At 37.5% G+C, this 12169-nt stretch overlaps 2 protein-coding genes across 5 annotated transcripts; one reads left to right on the top strand and one right to left on the bottom strand.

Annotated features, from left to right (window-relative positions):
- Positions 1-258: 258 nt before the first annotated feature.
- Positions 259-8632, top strand: LOC126968944 (BTB/POZ domain-containing protein 6). Of its 4 annotated transcripts, XM_050814177.1 has the most exons (3): positions 259-406; positions 1464-1579; positions 6945-8632. In XM_050814177.1, exon 3 carries the CDS (start codon positions 6945-6947, stop codon positions 8274-8276), a length of 1332 nt encoding a protein of 443 aa, XP_050670134.1. In that variant the 5' UTR covers positions 259-406; positions 1464-1579; the 3' UTR covers positions 8277-8632. The 4 variants fall into 4 exon arrangements, with proteins under 4 accessions (XP_050670134.1, XP_050670133.1, XP_050670135.1 ...); XM_050814176.1 differs by lacking the exons at positions 259-406; positions 1464-1579 and adding an exon at positions 5257-5490; XM_050814178.1 differs by lacking the exons at positions 259-406; positions 1464-1579 and adding an exon at positions 5266-5348.
- A 44-nt stretch (positions 8633-8676) lies between these two features.
- Positions 8677-11118, bottom strand: LOC126968921 (peroxisomal N(1)-acetyl-spermine/spermidine oxidase-like). The gene is made up of 2 exons (XM_050814120.1): positions 10732-11118; positions 8677-10071 (listed from the first exon to the last, which is right to left on the bottom strand). Exons 1-2 carry the CDS (start codon positions 11025-11027, stop codon positions 8766-8768), a joined length of 1602 nt encoding a protein of 533 aa, XP_050670077.1. The 5' UTR covers positions 11028-11118; the 3' UTR covers positions 8677-8765.
- Between the last annotated feature and the right edge of the window lie 1051 nt (positions 11119-12169).

The following is a 12169-nucleotide window of genomic DNA, read 5'->3' as shown; positions in this document are numbered from 1 at the left end:
ATGTAGTAGTGCAAATATGCAAAATGGAACACGAGAGATACATACATGCGCAAACACTAGAACTAGCCGCCATTTCATGACCAGTGGGCACTGGACAGTGACATAAATAAAGAAAAGTTGAAAGGTTTTAAAGCGAGTGACAACTGACAAAGCTTTCATTTTAGGGCCAACTAACAGATGGCACTACAGTCTTCTGAAAACTCACCCCTGGCTTTGGGGCAAATAAACAAAGATATGTCATATCATCGAGCTTACGAAAATAAATTTTTGTGATTTTATTGTTTTGAAACATATTTGGTGTGAGATACGGATGCCTTTCAACTTATTAAAGTTAAGGCCATGGTTGGGTGTTGTGTGTCTGGTTGCCAAAGCCGTAGTGAATGTAAAAATCCAGGAGCTTCCACACGTAAGTATTGCTTTTCACCTAACGTTTTCAATATCATTTGTAACAAGCTCGTATCAAATAAATTTTATATGAAAGTTTCTTTCCAAAAGTATAAATTTTTGTTCCATAGTCACCTATTTTCAGTAAATTTGTCGTAATAAAAAAAACATAAAATAAAACAATGACAACCAAAATGTCGCCATTACATAGATTTAGTCTTAGCCAAGTTATAGGCTAATGATTTATTTTTAACCTTATTTTATTAAATTTTAAACAAAATACAGAAGGTATTAATTATTAATAATATTAATTTACAACGGTATATTTGTATGGAGTTTTAGAGACTGAGCGTTTGGAGATTAAATAAAACAACTGTTTGAGTAGTATGAAGACTGTGAGGAATATGTGGAAGATATATTTTACTTCAGTTACACGATATGTATACAAAATCCTTAAAACTAGTTAACCAATTACAATTGTTACTTAAAAAATATTTACAAGTTTAGAAAATACACACCAATACTAAAGCTTACATTTTGACCAATAGTTAAACGTTTCATTCAATAAGAATTTGAGAATAAAATTGTGTGTTCTATCTCGCTCTAAAACTAATGCTATCGCAGTAAGCCGGCCAGCGAGCGCTTGTGTAAGCTCGCGTCGATCCTCCATCATCCGATGTCAATGAGCATTGAGCACCCACTCTGTCGCTTATTGATTAAAATTGAATGAATAGTGATCGACCCCGCGACGCTTTAGTAGAGTACGCTCGGCCTTGCTGTGAGGTTGAAAAGAGAAAGTGACGATGCTTGTATTTCGATGAGTTGACTACTGGTGACCTGCATGATTCTATGACGTGATGTACAGCATTACGAAATGTTTCTTATCAGAGCTAATATTACGGTATATAAAATAAAATGTTCTTTTCAGAACGAATCTTTCGGCATACGCTTATTACAGTTAATATGCACGATTAATATTTCTACGATCTATAATGCTACGAAGGTATTACGTTACAAGTTAGATATTAGACAGTTGTTTAATTATTAATTATTTAATTAATTGATGTTATTGGTTGTAGGTACAGCTACAGGAGTCCCCTTCAAGTGAAACGCACCGGCAACTTGATGTGTCGGCCTGTCCTTGACATTTTGATAGGCTGGGACGTATCTTGGGTATTGGTGGTATATTTGTCAGGTATGGTATCGGTTAGGTTATTGGTAACTTGTACAGGTAAAGGTAATGCATATAATGTATTGTTTTCTTCAGTTTCATTTAATAAATATGCAGGTTTCAAACGGTCGATCGATATGTTTGTTTGACGACCTGGTATCTGAATGGTAAAAACTTTACCGCTTCGTTTGATAACACGGTACGGTCCTATGGTGTTTGTAGTGGTGGTTTTACTGAATCTATTCTAATAAACACATGACTACATGTTTTTTTTTTATGGAATAGGAGGACAAACGAGCGTACGGGTCACCTGTTGTTAAGTGATCACCGCCGCCCACAATCTCTTGCAACACCAGAGGAATCACAGGAGCGTTGCCGGCCTTTAAGGAAGGTGTACGCGCTTTTTTTGAAGGTACCCATGTCGTATCGTCCCTGGAACACCGCACAAGGAAGCTCATTCCACAGCTTTGTAGTACGTGGAAGAAAGCTCCTTGAAAACCGCACTGTGGAAGACCGCCACACATCCAGATGGTGAGGATGATATCCTAACTTGTGGCGTGTCGTGGTGGAATTCGGCGGCAGGAATCAGGTTAAACAGCTCTTCGGAACACTCTCCGTGATAAATGCGGTAGAAGACACACAATGAAGCGACATCTCTACGCAACGCCAAGTGATCCAGCCGTTCACAGAGCACTGGGTCCCCGACAATTCGAGCTGCTCTGCGTTGCACGCGGTCAAATGGATCGAGCTGATACTGGGGTGCGCCAGACCAGAGATGACAGCAATACTCCATGTGTGGCCGGACCTGCGCTTTGTAGAGCGCTAGTATGTGGGCCGGCTTGAAGTATTGCCGTGCTTTATTAATGACGCCCAGTTTCTTTGAAGCCAATTTGGCTTTGCCTTCCAGATGACCACGAAATTGACAATCGCTCGAGATTTCGAGACCCAGTATTCCGATACTAGGCGAGGCTTTGAGGGAAGTGTTGTCGAAGAGCGGTGATCCGACAAATGGGGTTTTTTTAGTGGTAAACGCGCAAACTTGAGTCTTCTGGGGGTTAAATTGGACAAGGTTCAATTTTCCCCATTCCGCGACCTTCTCAAGAGAGGACTCGATAGAAGACACAAGTTTCTCCCGGCACTAGTCGACGATTTCCCGAGAGAGACCTGCATGGCCCGTGTATATGGCATCACCAGTGCTGTCGTCTGCATAGCAATGAATGTTGGAGGTGTCCAACATATCATTGATATGCAGAAGAAACAGCGTGGGAGACAGCACACAGCCTTGGGGCACTCCAGAATTCACGGGCTTCGGGTTCGAGCAATATCCGTCAACAACGACCTGTATGCTACGCCCAGTGAGGAATCTGGAGGTCCACTTGCACAAGCTCTCGGGAAGCCCAAATGATGGAAGTTTGGAGAGGAGCGCCTTGTGCCATACACGATCAAAGGCCTTTGCTATATCCAGGCTAACTGCCAGGCCTTCCCCCTTGCTTTCAATAGCCGCAGCCCATCTATGTGTCAGGTATACCAGAAGATCACCTGCCGACCGACCATGGCGAAACCCGTATTGTCGGTCGTTGATCAACTGGTGACCCTCTAGGTATACCAAGAGCTGACGGCTAATTATGCTCTCCATGATTTTGGAGAGCAGGGAGGTATTAGCAATAGGCCTGTAGTTTGCCGGATCCGAACTGTCTCCTTTTTTTTTGGATCGGATGGACAAGGGCTGACTTCCATGAGTCAGGGACTACGCCTTTAGAATAAGAGTGCCGGAATAAATGCGTTAGCACCAGCGTCAACTCAGGGGCACACGTTCTAAGCACGATTGGAAAAATGCCATCCAGCCTGCTCGACTTTCTGACGTCCAACGAAAACAGAGCTCGCCTAACAGTTTTCTGTCTGAACTGTACTTCAGGCATAGAGCTCTGACACCGCGGGATGGTCGGCGGTGTTTTTCCGTTGTCGTCAAGAGTCGAGTTGGAGGCGAAAAGAGTGCACAAGAGATCGGCTTTCTCTTTTGCCGTATGGGCCAGGGTGTCATTCCTCATGTGCAACGGCGGCATGGACGGCTGGCTGAAGTTACCAAGAGCAGCTTTCGACAACGACCAGAACTTGCGTGTTCCGGTGGGGTAACTGGAAAGCTGCTCGCCGATTTTGACGACGTGTTTTGACTTTACACGGGCGATTTGCCGCTTAAAAAATCTGGAGGCACGGTTGTATTTGCTCTTAAGAACTGTGCAGTTCGAATCCTTTGAGCCCAGCGCCGCTACCCAAGTTCGATACGCCTGTTTTCTGCAGTCAGATGCTGCTTTAACTGACGCATCGAACCAGGGCTGTGATCTGCCACCGATGGGTACTACAGAGTTTGGTATAAAAATATCCATACCCTGTAGTATCACATCGGCTACTGCAACGGCGACTACATGTATGTAAGTCTTGATGAACAAATATGTGTTTGTTTTTACGATGTGAAGTAGGTGAGTGTGGTTTATTAGCTGCAATATGGGTACGTTATTTATCAACGTAGGTATGATCCAATGAGGTAGATAATGTTGGTGTGCTTATGTCGAAGAAATCACTTGGTAGACGAAGATTGTAACCGTATGTTAGTTCAGCGGCGCTAACGCCTGTGTCCGATCGTAGAACTGCGCGCAGGCCTAATAATACGGTTGGTGGTAGTTCATTGATCCATGAACAGGTGTTTGTTAACCTTGAACGAAGGGCTGTCTTCAAGCCAGCAAAATCGATATCATGGTTCCTTAGAAGATACTCTTCTATCTCTTATATATTCTGAATTCCCCATACTGACCGGTTTGGGTGGGCCACCCTGTATATACAAAATCCTTTTACAAGTTTAGAAAATACACACCAATATATTTTGACTAATAGTAAAACGTTTCATTCAATAAGAATTGAGAGTAATATTATGTGTTCTATCTCGCTCTAAAAAACTCTACTAATGCTATCGCAGTAAACCGGCCAGAAACCGCTCGCTTGGGTAAACTCGCGTCGAACCTCGATCATCCGATGTCAATGAGCATTTAGCACCTACTCTGTCGCTCATTGATTAAAATTGAATGAATGGTGACGCCCCGACGCTCGGCCATGCTAAGCGGTTGTGTAACGCGGAGCATATGACTGATCACGTGAGTATATCTGCGGTCGTCGAGAGAACGTGACGATGCTTGTACTTCGATGAGTTGACTACTGGTGACCTGCATGATTCTATGACGTGATGTACAGCATTATGAAATGGTTCTTATCAGAGCTAATATTACGGTATTTAAAATAAAATGTTCTTTTCAGAACGAATCTTTCGGCATACGCTTATTACAGTTAATATGCACGATTAATATTTCTACGATCTATAATGCTACGAAGGTATTACGTTACAAGTTAGATATTAGACATTTGTATTAATTGATATTATTGGCTGTAGGTACAGCTACACTATTTTTGTTTTATTTTATAATTTAGTACTCTAAAATAAATGTTTCGAAGGACAGGAAATAAAATGATCACATGCCGACAGGACACAGGACGTAGTGCTATTTCAGATTTCAGAGGTTGTCTTATCAAATATCAATGTATGAGAAACGTCAAGAGCTTAACAAAGAGTAGCTATACGAAATACGAATTAACTCGGTAGGTACAGTTTTAAAACTAAACAGATTTTGATATACCTATATAATACAAGTGTATATTCTTTGCTACTAGGTATAGGTACCTGTTTGATGTTTCCTGTTTGCTATGCCAGGCGCCTGCTCTGTTTGTTTTGCATTTTGCATGTGAGGTGATGTGAATACTTGCAGTTGTACACATTTTTTATTGTTATTTGCAAATACGCAGGTTAAACCAAGGTTATTTTTTGTACATAATCATTCATTAAAGTCAGACAAATCTCAACATTTCACACGTGCGAAACAGTTTTTAAGGTAATCATCACTTTAGTAGAATATTAAACTTATTTTATTAGCATCAACCATCATAACTATTAAACTGTAAAACTTATCGAGTGTAATAATTAAACCTCACAATATTATACGTCATTAAATGTTTTCATCGTAATAATGCTCAAGTTCAAGGATAACAATGATCCATAAACAGGTATTCTGATCATATTTACCGTTATCCGTTCATTGATCCTAAATTTTTACATAAATGTGATTAAATTAAATATAGTCTAAAGTTTTCAACTAAGATAATGTTAGAATTTATTATGTATGTTTTTTACAATATACTATAATCTAATACCTGTTACTTGATGTTGTTATTACATAAAAACACATCCTAGATCTTTTCCAGTCAATATATCTCATATAGTCAGTCAACCTATGAGTGTGTAAATTTTCATTCAGGTCCACTTAGCCATTTTGGAGTGATTAAAAATATACTTTCTGATTTATAATATTATACTAGGTATAGTATATATACCTGCTTGAATCCAAAGGTATGTTTTTTTATTAAATTTGGTTCAATGAATGTATGCTGGAAGTATTAAGCAAGAGTAGACATTAAGTAGAATGTTATTGTGAAGTGGTGATGGCCTGTACTGTACATGAATCTTGGTTAAGGTTAATTTAACTCCATTCCGTGACCTTCTTAATTCTTCTAAAAAGATCTTGATAGAAAATACAAGTTTCTTACATCACTCACTGGTTTATCATCTTCTGAGAGAAACATGTAAATAATCATTAATACCTAGAGGTATGCCATTATGATATAAGTAACTAAATGGCTTATATTGTCAAATTGAATATATCTGCACATTACCTCTACTTTCTTACACTATATTGTATTATAATATTGGTAAAGCAATAAGATGTAATGTGAGATAATACATACAGAAAATATTTTTAGATTAAACAACAAGTAAAAATGATCAAGTTAAATTTAAAATGACTTTGTGTTTAATTACATTTGTAGTGGGTTATAATATGAATATTTAAGATGAAACAGGCAAATAATTTTAAAGTAAAACAAAAACACATTCATTAATTTCTTACAAAAACTTAGGAATACTAATTTTATACGTCCACCTTGTATAAAATAGACGGTTAGATTATAATTTAATCATATAATGAGATTCTATTATCTATCTATCGATTAAGCCCTTTTTATTCTGATTTAGAGTATGTCTCTTAACACAGTATGCCGCTTGGCAAAGTTCTCCTCTAGCTCTTTCCATCGGAGTCAGTTGTGGGTCGCTCTTCTCCAGTTCGGGCCCGCTGTGAGTTTGAATTCATCCTCCCATCTTGTTCTAGGCCTGCTCTGGCTCCGTGTGCAACCTCATGGATACCAATTTATGAATAATGATATTTTATTATTTTCATCAACAGATACAACTTATAATATGGGTTTATATTAAAATATTAATTTCTCTTTGCAGATGGATATATATTTTCAAAGCCAGAAACAAAGTAGTTTATACAACAGAGTGAAGAAACTATTGATATCGTATGATTGGAGCGATTGCAGTTTTATTGTTAACGATAAAGAATTCAAAGCTCATAAACTGATACTGGGTATTAGCAGCCCTGTATTTGAAGCAATGTTTTACGGCCCATTGTCAGCAAGTCATAAAGTTGTCATCACAGATATAAATCCATGTACTTTTCAACTACTTCTGAATTACATATATACAGATAAAGTAGACGTAACATCCATTGAAGAAGCATATGATTTATTGTATGCAGCAAAGAAGTATTTACTTGATGACTTAGCCTCTATTTGCTGTGATTATGTATTGAGTAATATGAGCATTGACAATGTTATAACTGTATTAAATTATCCAGATTATATTCAGGTCGCTACACTAGTTACTTCCGCTCGAAAACTATTCTGCCAATATGCAAAGTATTTGTTTCAAGAACACATCAATGAAATTTCACTTGTTTGCTTACACTTAATTCTAGAGAGCAATGAAATCAATATAAGTGAATTGAAATTAATAAGACATGTATTTGAATGGACTAAATATTATTGTGAACAAAACAACATTCCCAACGATCTCAGTAGTAGAAGAGATGTTCTAATAAGTAATGGTTTATTTTGTTTGTTGCGGTTCAAAACATTATGCTTAAATGAATTAAATCTCATTATAAATGATGAAAAAAATCTTCTCCTGTCAGATGAAGAAGTGGTCATATTAAGAGCAACTTTGTCAAATAAAAAATTACAAAAAACAATCTGTAAGTTGAATAATAACTATGCAAAACGAGGTCTTCTACAAATTAAATGGGATCTCTGCCACCGTGCTCCCATTAGATCAGAATGTCCAATAACAATCAACCACCAAAACTGTAATGTACAATCAAGGTTTAAATCAAATAGGTCGATATTGATTCATTGTCTCCAAGTCGAATCACAAATGTCTCCCTTTGATAACATTTACCGTAGTCCAAATAATGAATATTGCGAGCATCTTAGAATTTCAATAGTTTGTGAATCAGATAATAGTATTATTAAAAATTTTACTTACAAACAAGCAGTTGACTATGATTCCACAATTCAAATAGAATTTCCTGATTCGTTATTGATTAAAAAAGACACTTGGTATACAATTAAGTTCCACTGGCCTGTTTGTTCGTATTATAAATATTTGTATGGTGTTCAATCTAGGGATCTGTATTACTGTAACAATAATATTGTGTTTGAATTTCGAGATATTGCTACTACAAGTGTTGGTAGCTTTCTGAAAGGACTAAAATTTTGTATGTAGGTAACTTATATATCATATAAATTAACTGTACCTACTAAAAATAAATTCTTGTTGTCATAGATGGATGATGGGAATCATTTCTTACCATTAAATGAGCCACTGTGGCTGAAAAAGTGAGCTAAAATTGTTTAATGTCAACTCCTCTTGACAAACGAAGAAAACTTTTCTTGTGTTTGTTAAATTATTGTAGAGAAAAAAAAAGAAATATAAACTAAACAGTAAACAAAAAATGATCTACTAATTTAAGGGTTCTTTTGTGTAATCAGATTGTCTTTGTTTGCTAGACTAGTTTCAGGAGATTATAATCATATACTTCTATAATTGTGATCTAGTAACAATAAATTTAAAATAACAAACATGTCTCTTATTGAAGTGAGTTTTATCAGAATAATTAATAAAATTTAGAATTAAAATTTATTTAATCAAAGACATTAAAAAAAAACACAAAATATCAACAGAAAAAAAAACAATAGACAGTAATGAATAAGTTTATGGTGGTGGAGGACCATCGAACTTTTTAGTGAGTAAAACGATACGTTCTGCTTCGCGAATACCACTGAGACGCGCACCGTGTACAGTGGCGAAGTAGCCTGGCACAGTTGCTTCACCAGCAAACAAGAGAATAGGAGCCCCCGCGTCACAAGGACCAGGCAAGGGTGTGCCTAGTTCACACTGGTGGCTCACAGTCGAGCAGCAACCCATGTATGAATAGGCGCCGCAGAAGTGCGGGTCGGACGCCCATCGGGACCTCAACATCATCTGAGGATATGGCAGACACGGATTTCCAGTAAACTTGCGTAATAGTTGGGTGAGACCTTCAGCCACATCGCCATCAGACATCGATTCCATCATCGCCGCCTCTTGGCCGGAAATCCATGCACACAAAACATGCTTACTGCCTGGCATTTCATCCACAGAGCACACTCCTTTACTCCAATCGCTCCTCGACTGCAGTTCTTCTGCCGACCAAGCTAGTTTGAGATTACCTTCATGACAAACCCAAAACGGTTCAGCATACTCTAGGAAAACTTTATCACTCAGACCAAAGCCTAAGCTACAAATGGCATCAAGTTTGCATGTGGAAAGAGGGGGAGCAAATAATTTATCGGCTTGACACTTCAAACACCCTAATGACAATGTCACAATAACATAGTCTGCTGTAAGCTCCTCCCCGTCACAGCATTTAACTAGTACTCTGCCGTCTCCTGCTTGTCCTTTGCCCCATCTTATCACATTTACTGCCTTGTTGTAGCGAATGCAGTTGTCTGTTAACCCTCGGAGCAAAGGTGCCAGCACTCCGACGTAACCGAGTGGAACTCTGACGCTTCCGCCTGGTAGTTCAATGTAACTGCCGTATTGATCTGCGCTCACCAAAGAAAGATCATCGCCACAACGGTTGCGTAATATATTTGAAAGACCGAACATTACGCGGGCGGCATCATATCTCTGATCCTCTGGAAAGTTATGCAGTTCCTGTTGAATTCGCAAACCGAGAAAATTGAGCAAACTTCCATGTGGCATTTCACCGCCCAATCTGAACAAATTTGCAGCTTGCTGTTCTATTTGCCGAAATGTATGATATGCTGTTATGGTCACGGGTAAATCAACAGCTCGCCCTTCGCTTGTGCAAAATAACCCTCTTGATGGATCCAATCGAGGAAGGGGTGTCTGTAATAGCCGGTCCTGAGACGCCAGTGTGTAAACTGAATTAGGCAAGCACGCTCCGTATATCCACTCTGCACCCATTTCAATAACAGCGTCGCCCAGCCAACAGGAATGAATTCTACCACCAGGTCTGAAAAACAATTGTTTCATATTATTACATCTTATAAAATTACATTTATATGTAGTTGTAAGTCTAAAGCGTTACTTTAGGTAACTATGTGTTTGAGCGTTGAGCTTTAGGCTGCGTGTTTGATCCCGTTGGAAACAATGTATCTACTCATAAGTCGGTTCCTAGAAACGTATTTTTCCATAACTAAACTTGCTTTTCGCTGCGACATAAATAAGAAGCAATAGATAGATATTAAATTCAGGGAGTTCCAATAACTATCGAAGGGCTGTCAATGTAGGTAACAAGTATATTTATTCAGTGTTGGAAACTAAAGCTATCACTTAGACACAGAATTTACCACCCATTCGAAAAGATCCTTCATATTATACCCACCTACAATATTTAGGTACATTTAATATAGATTACCAAAGAACAACGGGAGCAAGAATATCAGCGGGCCTTTTCACCAAATTAAAATTGTAAGTTACATTTTTAAACATGGTATAATTATTAGATACGTAACAACCATGGTATATCTAGTTGTAAATACATAGGTAAGTATATACTTAAACTTATTTATGACAAATATTTTTGTATAAATCTTCTTTAAATATGTAAGTACCTCATTTAACCTACCTACTCAATATAACTTGATATACAACAGTGGTATTTTGAAATTACCTTTCTTTTGCTTCCAGTACAACAAAATTTCGAACACCACACTGCGTGAGACGATGAGCTGCAGACAAACCAGCCATTCCCGCCCCAACAATGATGACACGTGGCTCTTTACAAGCAGGATTTATGCAACAGGAATCTAAAATACACTGTTCATTCCGAGAACAAACTCCACTACTCAAAGACCGTCGCGATCTTCGTGATAACTCTATATATGTACCAAATCCTCTTGAACAAACATATTCCATAAAAATATTCCATTTTGTCAGCCACGAGGGTGATACACTCGCCAATTTCATTTTGCTTTAAACATTTACCTAAAAATAGACATCGGTAATGCATAAAAAACTCATAAATTTTGCTAGGTATTGAATAGGTTACATGACAGCACAATTACAAACTCAATGACAAATAGAAGATTTACTTTTCCTGGTATTCAGTTAATTTTCAGCCATTATTCTGTTCTTAGAAATATGCCTATGTCAACTATTTAAAAATGAATGACTTTAGTTATTTCTCTCTCTGAATTTTTTGGAATTGTGAGGGGGAAAAATATACACATAATTATTTCGTGATTTAGATTATGCGTTACTTCCGATAATAATTCTTCAAATAAATAGTCAGATGTAAGCGTGGTGTGAGCGTACTCGACAGATAAATAGAATCTTCAAAGAGAGTTGGTAGGTACCTAATACTAGCTGTCGCCTATAAATCCGCTTATCGGTTGACCCATAGATTTTGTGTCATAATTTACTGCCTACTGTTTTATTATTTTATAGCCTGAGGGCAGTCGCTCCATTCCCAATCTGGGCTAGAATTAAGAAAGTCATATAGGTTATAAGTTGTAACATTTAACACATAAACGTCTCTTTGTTTTGAACATTTTCTCCAATCATGTTGTAAAAGCATTTATAGGCCTACCTACATCGCCCCATAAGATTTAGGTATCATCTCGACTTAGCCGATAATTACTTAGGTGTAACAATTTTGTTTCTGGTGTTACATTATGATTACCACAATTTCTAGAAAATTCGTTAATGTTGCATGTACAATGTACATACAGAACATTATCAAGAATATAATATTGAGAGGCAACCGTTAAAATGTTTATTTAGATTAAATTTTGCTTTTAATGCTTCTTTAGGACCTGGTTATAAATATCACGAATAGCCCTCATCTGCAGCACTAGCATGGTGTTAATATAGGTTATATTGCACAAAGCAATGTACCATAGCACATAATACTATGATAATAACTAAAGTATACTAGTCTCACCGTATCTATGTCAGTTAATTGTCTAATCTTTCTTACTGCGAATGCTGAAGAACTAAATCTATTAGCCTATTGACTAATAGATTGATATATTTATCAATATATGCCCCATTGTAAAGTGAGGCATCATAAAAAAGTCTTTTTTGTTAACGTAACCGTTATTACATTT

The sequence above is a fragment of the Leptidea sinapis genome, chromosome 17, assembly GCF_905404315.1.
Source record: "Leptidea sinapis chromosome 17, ilLepSina1.1, whole genome shotgun sequence".
NCBI classification, from domain to species: domain Eukaryota; kingdom Metazoa; phylum Arthropoda; class Insecta; order Lepidoptera; family Pieridae; genus Leptidea; species Leptidea sinapis.
Note: the sequence above shows the minus strand (reverse complement) of the source record. Positions and strands in the feature narration are given on the sequence as shown.